General features: G+C 44.5%; 2 protein-coding genes across 2 annotated transcripts in view; one reads left to right on the forward strand and one right to left on the reverse strand.

The window, feature by feature from the left end:
• Nucleotides 1–843, reverse strand: part of LOC134436024 (uncharacterized) — a 36,379-nt gene extending 35,536 nt beyond the window's left edge. Inside the window, exon 1 of the mRNA XM_063185052.1 lies at nt 773–843. The gene's annotated coding sequence lies outside the window, so the exon portion shown is untranslated. The remainder of the gene's footprint in view (nt 1–772) is intronic.
• Nucleotides 844–1,259: 416 nt separating this feature from the next.
• necap1 (NECAP endocytosis associated 1) lies at nt 1,260–15,313 on the forward strand. Its single transcript, XM_063185894.1, has 8 exons — nt 1,260–1,426; nt 5,183–5,283; nt 6,832–6,936; nt 9,215–9,296; nt 9,560–9,668; nt 11,618–11,780; nt 12,227–12,326; nt 13,841–15,313. The coding sequence occupies exons 1-8, from the start codon at nt 1,332–1,334 to the stop codon at nt 13,902–13,904; spliced, it is 819 nt and encodes a 272-aa protein (XP_063041964.1). The 5' UTR covers nt 1,260–1,331; the 3' UTR covers nt 13,905–15,313.
• Nucleotides 15,314–15,639: the final 326 nt, after the last annotated feature.

Here is a 15,639-nt window from a genome sequence, read left to right on the forward strand (position 1 = left end):
AGTCTGGACCGCAGATGGCCCTGGTAGTAGTGAAGTGTGCAAATTGTAACGGCCATTTAAGAGTGTGCGTCTGACACCCGCGCGTGAGGCTGCGTGTAATTACGATGACAGGGCAGTACACAACAACACGCTGCATCCGACTAGTAGTGTAATACACGAAGGATTAGCCGTGGTACAGGGATACATTGTTGCTGTACCGTGCAACTAGCACCAGGGCGCGTGACATTTGTAACAATTATTGTATTTCAAGCATAGTATGGCAACTAATGCCATTGATTGCCACAATGTCGCATTCCACAGGACAAAAGAATGCTGTCTGAGGCCAGCAGACATGCCAGTATTTCCAAGCGGATACAACGTTATGCTACCTTAGCTATGCCAGCAGATTTCTACGTGGAGCAGGTGCAGAGACAGTTTCGTTTAGCTGCAATCAAGCCAGCCAACCTGTATCGCCTATCAGCTAAATACAAACGACATATTCCCTTTACGCATCGCCAGGCCAATGCTTTCATGGCAATGAAGATTTTATGACAACCAGTTAAAAAAAAACATCGTGATCTGCTGGGGGATATGCTGCCTGCATCAGCTGTTACTGGTCCTCCTTCCTTCGGAGGAAACATGACACCTCCTCCTGCGTCTACTGTTCTAGGTGGATGCCAGAGCCGTATGGATGCTGTATGCTGGGCCTCCTGCATTCAAGGATTAACAAACGCATACTCCACTACAACGACACATAATCAGCATTTTTCTATTCCATAGTAAACATACCAACCTTGGGTGATGGGGAAGGGGAGGAAGCAGCGTCTTCCAGGCAACTGCGGAAATTTCCGCTTCCGTTTTGCGTCCACCTGTCTAAAGATAGCCGCTTGTAGTCTTAAATCCCACCCCTGTTTAGCATATTGACGTTGTGGGCGTGAATACAAATAATACAATTACTTTGTTTCTGTGTTTTGAAAAAAACCTTATCAAAATTATACAAATGAATTAATTTGGTTGGTCGGGATTCGTCTATCCTTTATATTTCCACTAAATTTTGAGGCTGGCTTTGTTTTGGTTCCTGGGACCCAGCCGATTTACTGTAATTCCCTCATCCCATACCCACTGACTTCCAGTCAAGACATGAGACTCGTGTGAATGCTCGGCTTCTGAGGCAGCCTATCCAGGTGGTGAATGATCCGTGGATGCGCGCTCAGGCCGCGGCTTATCTCTCCGCATCCCCACTCAAGGACCGCATCACGCCATTGACATTTGGTCGCGACGCAAGCAATCCACCCGCTGAACCTAGCTGGGAATTCAGATAAATGCTACGCGTCGTTTGAGTTTAATTCAAGATGGCGACAGAAGGGGAATACGAGTCAATTTTGATGGTGAAGCCTGATGTCAACGTTTATCGCATTCCGCCGCGGGCTTCCAACCGCGGCCATCGGTAGGTTAATGTATGATACAGGGTCCTCTCTCCGCATTACTAGCGTATGAGTGTGCTTTGAATCGTTTCAATCCAGCCAAATATGTGTGTCGTGCCACGCAACGCCTAATGTTTATCTCCGCGCATCATCGTCGTGAGCGCCCTTTTATCTGTTTTGGAACCACCACCACTGACTGGTACACCTGCCAGAGGACTTCGTATAGAAAATGCCCGTGTTGATGTGTTTATGTGCCGTTCAACTTCGTCACTTAAAAAGAATATGTCAGGGCCTCTTGAAAAACAGTGTGAGCTCCGGAATATTAGGCTATGGCCGTTGGTCACTCATGTCCCCATAATTATTAACATTCCGCGTGAGGCGCGTGAAACCCTGCGATGGAAAATTCATAACATTTCGAGACGACAGGCTGAAAATGGAGCCTTGCGCCTTGTGTACTGTAGAATGACCCCCTCTAAATTCCCGTTGCACGTTGTTAATAGTAGGCTATGCTGCTAATTAAAACACCTCAATTAACCAGACATTCTGTGTTGTGGTGTGGCCTAGATGAACGATGTGTGTCCCATATAATGCCAGTAGTAGCCCTGGGTGAAAGATTAAGCACTACGATACGCTGCCAACGTCTTTGAGACTTCATGCTTGGAAATTACATTACAAGGCCACCATAGGCTATGTATCCCGGAAGGGAAACTCATTTGAGAGACACAAGTAAAGCATTGCTGAACTTAATAAAGAGAATGACCACCAGTCATGTATAGGCCTACTATAGAAGCCCAGAGAGTTGGTCAACCATGTATCCCCGTATCAGTGTCAGTGTTGGCAGATTTCCTACACTATGATTGAGGATGGTTTGGTTTGGAAGAACAAAACATTTCATTTCTGTTTGTGAACACAGGAGTCAGGTCCTTTTCCCAGTCAGGGGCGGTTCCAGACATTTATTCTTGGGGTGGCAAAGGGGTGGCGAAGTGTATTTCAGGGGGGCATGCTCCTACACTAAGGGAAAATTATAAACGCTATATAATCGACACACACACTTATGTGATACAGTGAATCCCTTAAAGTGAAACCCTGCAACCTAAAGTTCTATGTCTGAAATGATGTCAAGCATTAAGGCTATTGGTCACAATCAGGGCTCTTAATTGGGGTGGCAAATCATATTTCTGGGGGGGCAAATGCCACCCCTTAGAACCGCCCCTGTTCCCAGTGTCGTCTAGTGCAGTGTTTCCCAACCAGGGGTACGTGTACCACTAGGGGTACACGAGCACACCTCAAGGGGTACGCGGGAAAATGTTATAATAACTAAAATATTGACTGTAGTCACATTGGGATGGAGGAACAGAGCATGAGTGAGGGCGAGGGGGTACTCATCATATGGCAATTTGGCTTAGGGGGTACGCAGGACAAAAAAGGTTGGGAAACACTGATCTTGTGTGTTTGTGTGTGTGTGTGTGTGTGTGTGTGTGTGTGTGTGTGTGTGTGTGTGTGTGTGTGTGTGTGTGTTTGTGTGTGTGTGTGTGTGTGTGTGTGTTCTGTGTGCACTCGCCCGCCCTTCGATTTCACTGGTGTCCTGATCCTCAGGTGGGCTTGTGTGCTCTCTGAAACCCTAGTCTCTGTCACCTCTGGTGCATTTGTGTGCCCACTGATACCCCTGTTTGTATCACGTAGCAAAGAGAGATATCCTCCGCGCTCCTGCACTTCACAATCTGGTGCGTCTCTGGAAAGGACTTGGTAAATGCAGGGGAATAAAGGAATCACCAGAGCATCTTCAGATGTGGAAAATAACTTGTTTTATTGGGCAAGTGTCTTGGCGCTTGCCCAATAAAACAAGTTATTTTCCACATCTGAAGATGATCCGGTGATTCCTTTCTACCCCTGTTTGTATGTCCTCTGATGCCCATGTTTGTGCGTCCTCTGATATTTGTATGCCCTCTGGTTGCTCTGATTTTGTGACCTCTCTGGCATTTCTGCACCATGATACACCTGTTTGTGTGCCCTCTGATGGGTATGTATTGTAAGTTATGCCCTCTTGATACCTTAGTGCAGGGGTGTCAAACCTAAGACCCACCAGATGGTTCAACCCGGCCCCAGACTTGTAGAGAAAGCAAAGAAGAAAGTCTCCATTGCATGCCCATTACAAAGTTGCTGTAATGGTTTTCAGTACTTGAGAGCATTTTTGTTGCTCATCATTTCGAGTCAACGCTCCATCCCGATACACCTGCTGTCATCCTCCAGATGATTGGCTGCAGTGTGATTTTGAGAAGAAATCCCGCACACTGTCCATTCCACCAACAAACTTTAATACAACGTTTCGGTCATCCGACCTTCTTCAGGTAAAGTAGAAAAACGTAAAAAAAAACTTTACCTGAAGAAGGTCGGATGACCGAAACGTTGTATTAAAGTTTGTTGGTGGAATGGACAGTGTGCGGGATTTCTTTGCACTTGACTGACAACCCCGCTGGGATAACATCCTACGCACCTGCCCAACTACAGAGGTGTGCAAAAGCGTCTTTATTGAACTGATTTTGAGAAGAAACAGAAATTTGCGCTATTTTGCAATTGCGTTACTGGTCCAGCCCGCGTTAAGATCAAATTGGCTATACACTGTACGTGGCTCCTGGACCGAAGTGAGTGTGACACCCCTGCCTTATTTTGTTTGACCTCTGATGTGTTTGTGTGCCCGTTGATGGGTATGTGTAGCCCTCTTGACGCCTCAGTGTGTCCGACGTCAAATGTGATTGGGTGTGTTCCAATATGCAGACTCCCATCCTCAACCTGTGCTTGTGGACACGCGTTTCGCTATAACGCCACGCCTTCATGGAGACGACAATAAAGTTTCCCTGGTGTCAGCCCAGCCACAATAACTTTTGGGGGACTATTCTTCATTCACCATCCCGTTTGCGAATGAGAAAAATGACATTAGAATGGCACTTTTGTGACATTGAAATACAATTCTGTTGTCGGTGACGTCATCACAAGGCCACAGGGTGGCAAGTGAGCAAGGGAGGATGGGAGTGTGCATATTAGGAAGAACCCACAGTGTCCACATTGTCAAACAACCTGATAGGCCCATTTCAAAGCATTGGCCATATGGTTGAATTCCCCATTTTCCCTTTGAGAGTATAGATCTGTGGAGGAGATGTTTCTAGAAAAGGTTGGGTTAATCATTTTGACCACGTGGGATTCGTAACCTTGTCATGAAATAGTCCAATGACAGAATAAGTGTAACGGAGGCTAAGTAGCAGAGTTGGTGTGGAACCTTAGTAAAACCTCTCTCCCAAAGCCTCATACAGTATCGATGCCATTGGGCTGGGGCACTGGTCCTTTAGTCCAGCGGTATCGTACTGTGCCTCCCATTTCCGAACCGATGTAGTTTACAAGACTGCACATTCGCGCTCCAAGGGGGGTGAACAGGTGCAAGATGACCTCCGTCACAGTGGTGCCGTGACCCGGATTGGGAGTGAGGTTTAAGGGGGAGAGTGGAACGGAGGCTAACTATCAGAGTTGGTGTGGAACCTTAGTAAAACCTCCCTCCCAAAGCCTCATACAGTATCGATGCCGTTGGGCTGGGGGACTGGTCCTTGGGCTGGGGGACTGGTCCTGCAGTTGACGAGGTTGCACGTTCGCACCTTGAGGGGGACGAACAGGTGCAAGATGACCTCCGTCACATAAGGCTGAATCTTAAACCTCTCCTATATCAGTTTGTGTGCCCTCTGATGGCGTAAGTCTGACCTCTGACCTCTTGTGTGCCCTCTGTGCCATAGGGCAGCGGACTGGAAGCTGGACACCCCCGACTGGAGCGGGCGCATGAGGATCACGGCCCGGGGGAAAGTGGCCTTCATCAAGCTAGAGGACAAAGTCTCAGGTGATTACATACAGTACATACACCTGTACATACATACATACATGTCTACATACAATCATACATGCATACATATGTAACAGAGGCCAACTAGCAGAGTGTGATGTGCAACGTTAGTAAACCTCCCTCGGTAGTGCTGGGCTATCGGACTGGTCCTTTGGCTCAGCGGTATGGTGTTGTGCCTCCCATACCCGAACGGATGCGTTGACTAGGAGGTAGCGACTTCGAGACTTGAGGGGCGGACTGCGCGGAACACCTCAGTCACACAGACACACATGCATACATACATACATACATACATACATACATACATACATACATACATGCATGCATGCATGCATGCATGCATGCATGCATGCATACATGCACACATACATACATGTACATACATACATACATACACGCATACATACATACATACATACATACACGCATACATACATACATACACACATGCATATATATGCATACATGCATACATACATACATACATACATACATACATACATACATACATACATACATACATACATACATACATACATACACACATGGTCCAGCCCACTACACACATACAGTGTGTACAACACATGATAAATCCACACACTGAAGTGTTGGAGGTGGACAAAGTCTCAGTTGCTCTCATATGGTACTGCATGTACCAACACACACACACACACACACACACACACACACACACACACACACACACACACACACACACACTAGGGACTTTGTGGCACATGTATTTGACACAGGTCTGTGGTGGTGTGTGTCACTCTGCGTATGTACTGCGACAGTATCTCTGTCGTACTCCATTGCATGAGCAGCATTTTTCACCCTGTTAAAGGGGTATGCCACAATACAGTTAAAACCATTGGCCAGGGTTTATAAAGGTGGTAAAGTGTCTTATTTTTCATGTAAGCCGTTGTTTTGCTTTAAGACAAGTTAAAAGAGGGAGCATGTCGCTAAGCTAGTGAAAGTCAATGGATCCGTTGCTCCCTCTTTTAACTTGTCTTAAAGCAAGACAACGGCTTACATGAAAAATAAGACACTTTACCACCTTTATAAACCCTGGCCAATGATTTCAACTGTATTAAGCCCCAAAATAGTGGCATACCCCTTTTAAAGAAAAAACAAAATGTCCGAGTGGCTGCTGTTTTCATGTAGCCAACTTCAAGCCCAAGTGAGTCATACGAGCCATCAGCTCTCCCATGCTGTGCTCAGCAAAAAAATGAGGAGGGTTGCATGGGACTGTTTTATTTTTTTTGGGGGGGGGGGATAGAGTGTGTGTGCACATCTTTATTTATCAAGGTACAAGGTGGAAAAAAACAGAAAATGAGTAATTTGCTTGTAAAATGAAAAGTGCAACAAAAAAAATACTGACTGGGTTATAGATTGTTTGTGTCTGGCAACAGTTTTATCATTTTTGAGTTTTATTACAATAGGATTTGATGGGAAAGATACAAAAACAAACGTGTCTGTGTCTGTGTCTATGTCTGTATCTGTATCTGTATCTGTATGGTTTCATGTTTCTGTTTTCTTCTTCAGGGGAGCTTTTTGCTCAGGCGCCCATCACCGAATATCCAGGCATCGCCGTGGAAACAGTCAGTGACTCAAGCCGCTACTTTGTGCTGAGAATACAAGATGATAATGGTGTGTAATCCCCCCCACCCCAACACACACACACACACAAGCATAAAATTACTTGGGCCTAGGGACCTCGTTTCACATAAAGGTAATGACGGACACGTGACAGACACCTGTACACATACACGCATACACACACACACACACACACACACACACACACACACACACACACACACACAGGGTGTATGTCTCTTTGTGGCAGGTCTGTGGTGGTGTGTGTCTCAGTTTATGTGTGCATCCGAAAGACCCCACTGCCTTCCTATGTAGAAGGCAAAAAATAAGGAAGAGCCTCTGTAGTACATCCAAATACCCTAGTAGGCTTTCAACCAGGAGGTGAACGGTACCCGGATGACTTTCTATACCCAGTCATACTTGCAGTAGGCAAATAATGGGCACAATCATGATGAAGCAGTGCTACTTTTGCCAGGCAGAGCGCATACACACTTTGGCAGTTTGATGCATTGTGGTTAGAAAATTCTGTGTGCATTCACGCTGCCTGGCAAAAGCAGCACTGCTTCATCACGATCATGCCTAATGGTTACTTCGCTATCCCAGAAGTCTGTGGGAGTTTGACAACTAAACAGCCATTGGTCATTAGTACGCCCCTTTTGTGCTGACTATTGGCTGGCTTTCTACATAGAAGCTACATCAGGGTGCCGAGTGGTAACTACTGGTAAGGAGGCAGTGCCTAAGAAAAAGGAAGAAATGTGACTCCTGACGAAGAAATTGCATGTTGAAACGTTGTGCCAATGTTTCACTTACTGAAGCACGACAAGGGAGCTTTCGTTATGTGTGGATATTTCTTCCTTTTTCTTGTGCGCTTGTTTTATATCCTGCATCCACAGCAATTGCTTTTTTGGGACGAGCACGGCACGCACCTCACACCTTTTTTTGAAGGAGGCAGTGTCAACCACCTATGCGCTTATGAAGTGAAAGTTGAAAGTGAAACTCCAACTCCCATTGTCATTGTGACACAGCACTCCATAGCACACACAAGTGTTCACTTCACACTGCACACAACGAAACTGCATTTATGCTTCACCCGTGCAAGGGGGCAGCCCACAATGTTGCCCCAAGGGAGCAGTGCGGCGAGACAGTCCCATGCTCAGGTACCTCAGTCATGGAGGAGGATGGGGGAGAGCACTGGTTAATTACTCCCTCCACCAACCTGGCGTGTCGGGAGTCGAACCGGCAACCTCTGGGCTACAAGTCTGATGCCCTAACTGCTTACCCATGACTGCCCTTATGAGCTCCATCCTCAGTTGATGAGTGGCCAATGCACCAGCCAGAGAAATAAATCACGAATGGACTGTGTAAATCAGTGAGCCAAATAAAAGTCAAGTTTCAGACCAAGTGATGAACACGCAATGAGTTTCTGTTAGTAGACCTAACACCAGCCTTTCATGACTGCCATATGGCCAAATGAGAAGATTGATATTGCCGCTGTTAAGTTGTTTGTTTTTGTGCTGTTGCTTTTTAGGTGATGGGTTTTTTTATCAATTAAATCCCATTTTGTTTCTATTGAAAATGATTACGTTGTGCAGAATGGGTAGGGTGGTGTGAGTAATAATGACATATTTCAATGGATTTTTTTGTAGCCACCCATCACAGAATTGCAGTGTACTTGACAGGGTTTTCTAATAGAGGGATATTTTTCCCATAATATGACTCAGTTCTCACTAAAGTGAAATTAAGTATACTATTATACTGTAGTGTCTGGATTCAGTATGGATACCCCCAGTACTTCAGAAGTAGCCTGGCCTTGCCAACTGTAACGCTCCAGTCAGTTTACAGATCCCTCCTTCCCACATCACCAGAGAGAAGTATGTCTGATCTACATGGATGTTTTGCCCTCATATATTCTCAATTTACTCATATGTTTCACATGACCTTATTTTTCTCTCAGCTTTCATCCATTTAAGATGTGTTTTTTGTTTGTCCAAGTATTTTGTTTACTTGTTGTTGACACCCCTGACTTGATGTTTAGAAATCTGTCCAAGATTCACATGTAAAAAATTCAGGACAAATCATTATGAGTATTATGACTGAAGAAAATCCATCAGGGTCTGAGGGTTGCTCTTCTGGACCCCGTGTCTCGACAGTGTCGTTGCTAACCAATTAGCAACTTAGTAAGTTGCCAATGGGAAATTGCATTACAACCAAGTAAGCTGCCAAGTTAGTTAGCAACGACACTGTTGAGAAGCGCACCCCTGGCCAATACTTGCGTATACAATTCACTGTCATGGATTCCACGTCATGTGTCTCCAACCTCTTCCAACAGGCCGCAGCGCTTTTATTGGAGTTGGCTTTGGGGACCGGGGAGACGCCTTTGACTTCAACGTGTCACTCCAGGACCACTTTAAGTAAGCACTGCACATATATACGTACAACACAATGTTTACGAGCCTCAGCAATGTCAGATGTTCTATGATATTAATGTGTGGTATCATATAGGCAGTATTACTTTTTGATGCATGTTTATTTCTGTCTGTCTGTCTGTCCCTCTATCTATTTTGAATTTATATTTATATTTATATTTCTGAGTCCCCTACCCCTTCTATGATCTTGCAACATCACACCTGCTTGCTCTCTCTCTCTCTCTCTCTCTCTCTCTCTCTCTCTTTAGGTGGGTAAAGACGGAGAATGAGATCAGTAAAAATGCCGGGGCACCAGACACGGGCCCTAAACTCGATTTGGGCTTCAAGGAGGGCCAGACCATCACTCTCAATATTGGAGTAAGCTACCAATACCAGAGAAATTAGAACACAGGGAGAAGGCTCAGTCTCATTGGTTCCCATTGTAGCCAGTTAGCTTTGCATGCATACTGCAGTAACGAGCGTAGGCCAGTCCTTCATGTGGGAAAATGTATGGAATGGAAAGGGGAACCCATGCTAAATACATTGCTACTGCCATTTCCAGTCACAAATATTATCAACAAAACATTCCTGGTAAGCACTATGACTGTTGTTTAACAATAGGCTGTATTGACAAGTCGTTCAGGTGTGTAGTTTTACAGCAGGTTAGAAGATTTCAACCTGTACTCGCTAGCATCATGCTAATGTTTATGGGTTTGGCCCCATAAAAATTGAGCTTTGTGACCCAGTATATAATAATCTAGTGGCGCAAAATAATCGAAACGCTACTCAAATGGGGTCTTATTATTTCTAGCTTCGAATTTAATATTAATATTTCAGGACAAAAAATTATAAAAAATCACAAAAATTATAATGGTGGAAAACTCCATTGACACCCATTCATTTTGCACTGTCCCGTGGTTAGGGTTAGCCAGTTGTGGCTAGTAGCTTGTTCCGTGAGTGAACAGCCCCTGCCAATACTCAGTCACCATCAGCACGTGGCCACGTGGGTGCATTTCTCAAAAAACATTTCCTGCAGTTACTAGCCAGTTAGCAACCTGGGTAGTTACCAATGGGAAATTGCAATGCAAGCAACAAAGTAGCTAACACAGTTAGCAACTATGATTTTGAGAAATGCACCCCGGCCTTCGCCTGATTATCATAGACTTGCAATCGCGATTCAATCAGAAGCAACGTCGCCGAAGGTGTTGTGTCACTACGGGGGCGCAGCCTGGCTACCCCGGCCTAGACCTTTAGCTCAGTCGTATCGTAACTGCTCCCATACTGGCTGTGATTAGAAGGTCACAGATTCGAGCAGCAAGTGACAAACTACCGCAGAAGAATACTGCGTCACATGCACATTCCACCTCAATGAGGTCAAGTGCAGGACAAAACTATATTCTCATTTGAAAATAAGAAAATTGAAGTCTGCACTCTGAAAACTCAAAATATAAAGGTTATACGGTAACACACAATGGCCTCAGTTGTGACGGCGCATTGATATGCAGTTTGCGCAGCACGCAAGAGCATTTTGCCATTAGAATGCATTTTCTAGCCAGAATGCATTGCAATTGCACATGTGCAGACTGCGCAGAAATGCGTCGTCACAAATTCGGCCAATGTTTTGACCCCCCCTCAGGGGTCAAACTTTAAGCCTAACCAAAGCAAAAATGTAGAGAAGTCCAATTCCCAGTCTTTGAACACAGATGGCTTGGGGACCAAACATGCACTTTGACCATGACGCTAACAAGCCAGGCATTGTGTTATGGCAGAGCATAGCCATATCCCTTGTTAGGGCTGGCCGATATGGAAAAAAAAACTATATCACGATATGGATTACTTTATATCACGATAACGATATATATCACGATATAGCACAATTACATACGTTTTCAATTATTCTCTTTATTTGCTCTTTATTTTTTCATGTTGCAAAACAACCTTTCTTTAAAATGGATCTTTTTATTGTTATTTTTACAGTTGCATGAACTTATAGTGTGTATTGTGACGACATGGAATGTAATTAAATGATATTCAATTGTATAAAACTGATAAAATTACTATCACGATATAAACGATATAGGAGAAAGGTCTCGATATACACTTTTATATCACGATAACGATTTATATCATCATATTGTCCAGCCCTATCTCTTGTAATGGAAATTCACACAGAGTATTCATTTTGGGATATATATGCTTTAGCTATTTACGTCAGCTTTATTTACATGCAATACTGTTTTGTTTTTCTTGCAATAGTTTATCCTTGCATAATATTGCCACAAAGTAAAACACAAATGATAGTAATTCAATGCTGCTGTCTTTTTCAGCAAGGGAAGAAGAGAGATAAACCCCGCCCACAGAGTGCAGGAGGCTTTGGACTCCTCCCACCTCCTCCAGGCGGAAAGATAGCCCCACCCCCATCCTCCTCCTCCTCCTCCTCCTCCTCCTCCAATCACAACACGACACCCCCTGAAGGAGACACACAGACTGGTAACACCCACTTTTAAATTTCTCTCATGCCCAGCTCACACACAGCATTTTTCAGCTGCATTGTGTTTTTAAGATGACTCCACATCGATCCGACAGTTGGGTGTCAGTTAGAGGTGAAGACCCTAACCCAGGGATGTCAAACTCGGGCCAAATCGGGCTCGCGGGATTATTTTATTTGGCCCGCGAGATTATTCGAAAAATGTGTATTGAAGTTGGTTCCACATACACTATTAATAGTAACATGACTTGAGCAATAAATTTGCTGTGTAATAGAAATATACAGTTTGAACAAAATTCTTAATCTCTATCTATCTACACCCCTCCCCCATCTTTGTAATGTTGTGCCAAAGCTTTGGTAGAATTATTTTGGTTCAAGTTTCCTTATCAAATGACCTTGTCATAAAGCTGTGAAAGTTCACTCTCCTGCTTGTGCTCCACCTTTCCAGATTGTTTGCTGGACCTGGACAGCAGTAACTCGAACACAGTGGTCCAGTCCAATCCCAGCTCCTCTGATGTGTGGGGAGACTTCTCCTCCACTCCTGCAAGGTAAAATTGAACCCCTTTACAGCACACACGATGACGCTTACTGACTGGACAGAGATGTTGCAATTACTAGTATTTTGAGTAGGGATTAATTTAAGTGTGTTATACTGTATATTTCGGAGTTCCCCACCCCTTCTATGGTCTTTGATTGAGCTTAGCGGACTTCAGTTCAGTTCAGATGCAAAACCCCCTAAGTGCCTTTTCAGAAAATAATCTTAATTCATTTTTATTTAATGCAAAGCTATCAAGATGGCATATATATTTTTTATTTATGTAATATATCTATATATATATGTAATATCAAGTACATGAATGTAAACCAAACCAACAACGGGGTTCTCTAAAAATATAGAAGTGCAGGTCTTCAGAAATGGAGTTAGGGGGTTTTGCATCTGAACTCTTCATTTCATAAGTGCGCTATCTGAAATGAAATTCGAATTCAGTAGCCTATGTATGCATTGCATACATCTTCGTTCTCGCTGGAGTACAGGCTTCTCGTGATCGTGGGTTTCCCGCAGGAGAACCGCTGTCCGCGCGGCGAACCGATCATAAAAGTGCTTTACGGGGTTGCTGGACCACTGCACGCGAGGACCGTAAGTTAAAAGCAAATAGCAAAATAGCGTAGTGGGCAAGGTCGCTGACCATGGTGCTGAAATTACTGCTGAGCACAATGTTACCTATGTTTCAAAAACGATGCTTGGGCTCGGGAGTACGGGACTCCAACTATGAGCTCGGACAATACCCGTGCCAACGAATATGTGCGAGCTCTGAGCGGACACCTCCGGGCCGGTTATTGGGAGAGCGAGCAGAACCAAGGAGGCGCGAGGGCGGAATCCTGTATAAAACGGGATGGTGGGTACGAACGAGAAAGCGAGTTTCTGACTTGGAGCAGGTGAGGGGGGAATAAATGCTGTGTAGATAATTGAAGGGCGTGCTAGCTGTCATTGCACTTACAGTACAAGTCCGTCAAATGATGGCTGAACAGGGAATAGCAGTGCAGGGTGCAGTGCAGACAAGCAGGGAATAGAGTGCCGGTGTTCATTTAGACCTGTCAAATTTCATTATGCTTCCCCGAACTTTCGTTTTTTTAACAAAACGTGCATTACATTGCATTTGGCAGATGCTTCTTAACCAAAGCGACTTACAATCGAGAACCCAATCATAGCCAACATAAGTGCAAAGGAAATATACAGAACAACAAGGGCAGATGCAAAGTAGGGTTGTTTTTATTTTTAAAGTAAAGTGGAGTACACACAGACACACACACACACACACACACACACACACACATGCATCATGTCAAGTGTCTGGCCTGGGACTAGGGCAGTTCAAGCATTAGTGTAGTAGGTAGTCCTGTAATAGGATCCTGTGTTTATACTCTCTCTCTCTCTCTCTCTCTCTCTCTCTCTCTCTCTCTCTCTCTCTCTCTCTCTCTCTCTGTGTCTCTTTCTCTCTCTCTCTCTCTCTCTCTCTCTCTCTCTCTCTCTCTCTCTCTCTCTCTCTCTCTCTCTCTCCAGCATGGCCCCCCAGGTGACTCCTGCACCCCAGGATCCTTCCTCCGGCAGCTGGGTGCAGTTCTGAGCCCGTCCCACATCCTCCTGGTCGCTCCACCCTCGTCTCGTCTCGTCTCTTCGTCTCTTCATCTCTCCTGTCTGCATTCAAGTTTGTGTGACAAGGAGCCCACTGAAGACGTCCCCCCCCCCACCCACCTCCTAACCATAGAAGTCCATTTCTCAGTCCTCCAGCTGTGTCCTGATAACCGACCTTTCAACCCCGTACAGCAGACCCTTGACCCTTCAGCCGTAAGAGTACACAAGCCCAACCATAGTGACATTTCTATCTGTAGCAATGCCTCTATGCTCCTCCATGTTTCCCCTCAAAATGGAACATAACCTTTATATTTACTGTATCTTAAGAGTTATCTCTGACACAGAGATATTCTATTAAAAATATAATATATAGTATACAATTACTGATTGTCTGTTAAAGGGCAAGGGCATTTTATGTCCATATATATATACTGTATATGTTGACCAAACATTACATGTGTTGTGAATTTATGACGGAAGAGCTCAAAGCACAAGTGTATTTGGTACTTTGTTGCTCCTTTAGTTCTCATGTTTTCTGTGAACCATCTCTGGCACTGAAGAATCAAGGGCGACCCCTAGTGGCTTGGCATGCTGACTCTTTTGAGGTGTTTCCACTGTGACGTCACACTGGCACTGTAGACATCGGAGTGGGTTTCTTTTCAAACTAAGTATCTTATTCTGTTTGGTGAGGAACGATGGGGAGAAATCACAGGAGAGAGATTTGGGAAGGGAGGGGGGGATTCCATATAGGCTGTTGTGAATAAAAAATCTGTGAATTATTGTCAATATATATATTATAAATAAGTTAAGTACATAAATATACTCTCCTGTGATTTCTTTGACATGAAAGTGTTGTCTGTGGATACGACATGTATGGTTTAACTGTGTGGAATGTGATTGACTGGACTCTGTGCAACATACCAAGGTTGTTTCTCTGTTTTTTGAGTGTGCGTTCAAGTATGAAAGATGAGCAATCATTGTGAACATGCAGACTATACTACAAACACACCATACACACAGAGTCAGGGAGATAGAGAGAGAGAGAGATCTGCAGTACGTTTCCAATTTAGGTAGAGAGGCCCTGGATCTCAAATGGTGCACTTGTGCACTTCAGTGTTTGTTTTAGTGCGTATGGCGTATTAGTTACGCACTAAAAACATAGTGCCTGAAGTGCACAAGTGTGCCATTTGAGATTCTGAGAGAGGGTTTAAAATGCAAAATGGAGGGCAGGCACAGCAGGCTGTGTTTTTTTGTGTGTTTGTGTGCATAGACCATGCATAAAGTGGCAGGGTACTGGCCTCTGACACTCGTATTGTCCAATTCATTCACAATGAAGACCATCATAATGAAATAAAAAAAATATGTGCAACTCTAAATTAGCCTGGGATCCTTCTGTGTAGACTATATGTAACTGTCCACATGTGACACAATTTTAATACAGGACGTACAAGTGTTTTGTGTGACTGTAGTGAAGGGGAGTAGAGTGGCCCCACTGGGATTCGAACCCAGACTTTCAGGGGTATTGAACTGGAGCTCTAGTTTACTAGACTAAAAGGATTTGGGTTTGACTGGAGTGCATACACCTGGAAAGGCTAGGCTATTGGTCGGACAATATACCTGCAGTATCACATTTTCGTCACAGGAGGGCGCCCGTCTCATGCTTACTCATCCTCAACTGCAACACTGGCTTGACCGACTCCAGTTTGAATAATTTGTCGACATCTGGT

Source organism: Engraulis encrasicolus, chromosome 20 (genome assembly GCF_034702125.1).
Source record: "Engraulis encrasicolus isolate BLACKSEA-1 chromosome 20, IST_EnEncr_1.0, whole genome shotgun sequence".
NCBI lineage: Eukaryota > Metazoa > Chordata > Actinopteri > Clupeiformes > Engraulidae > Engraulis > Engraulis encrasicolus.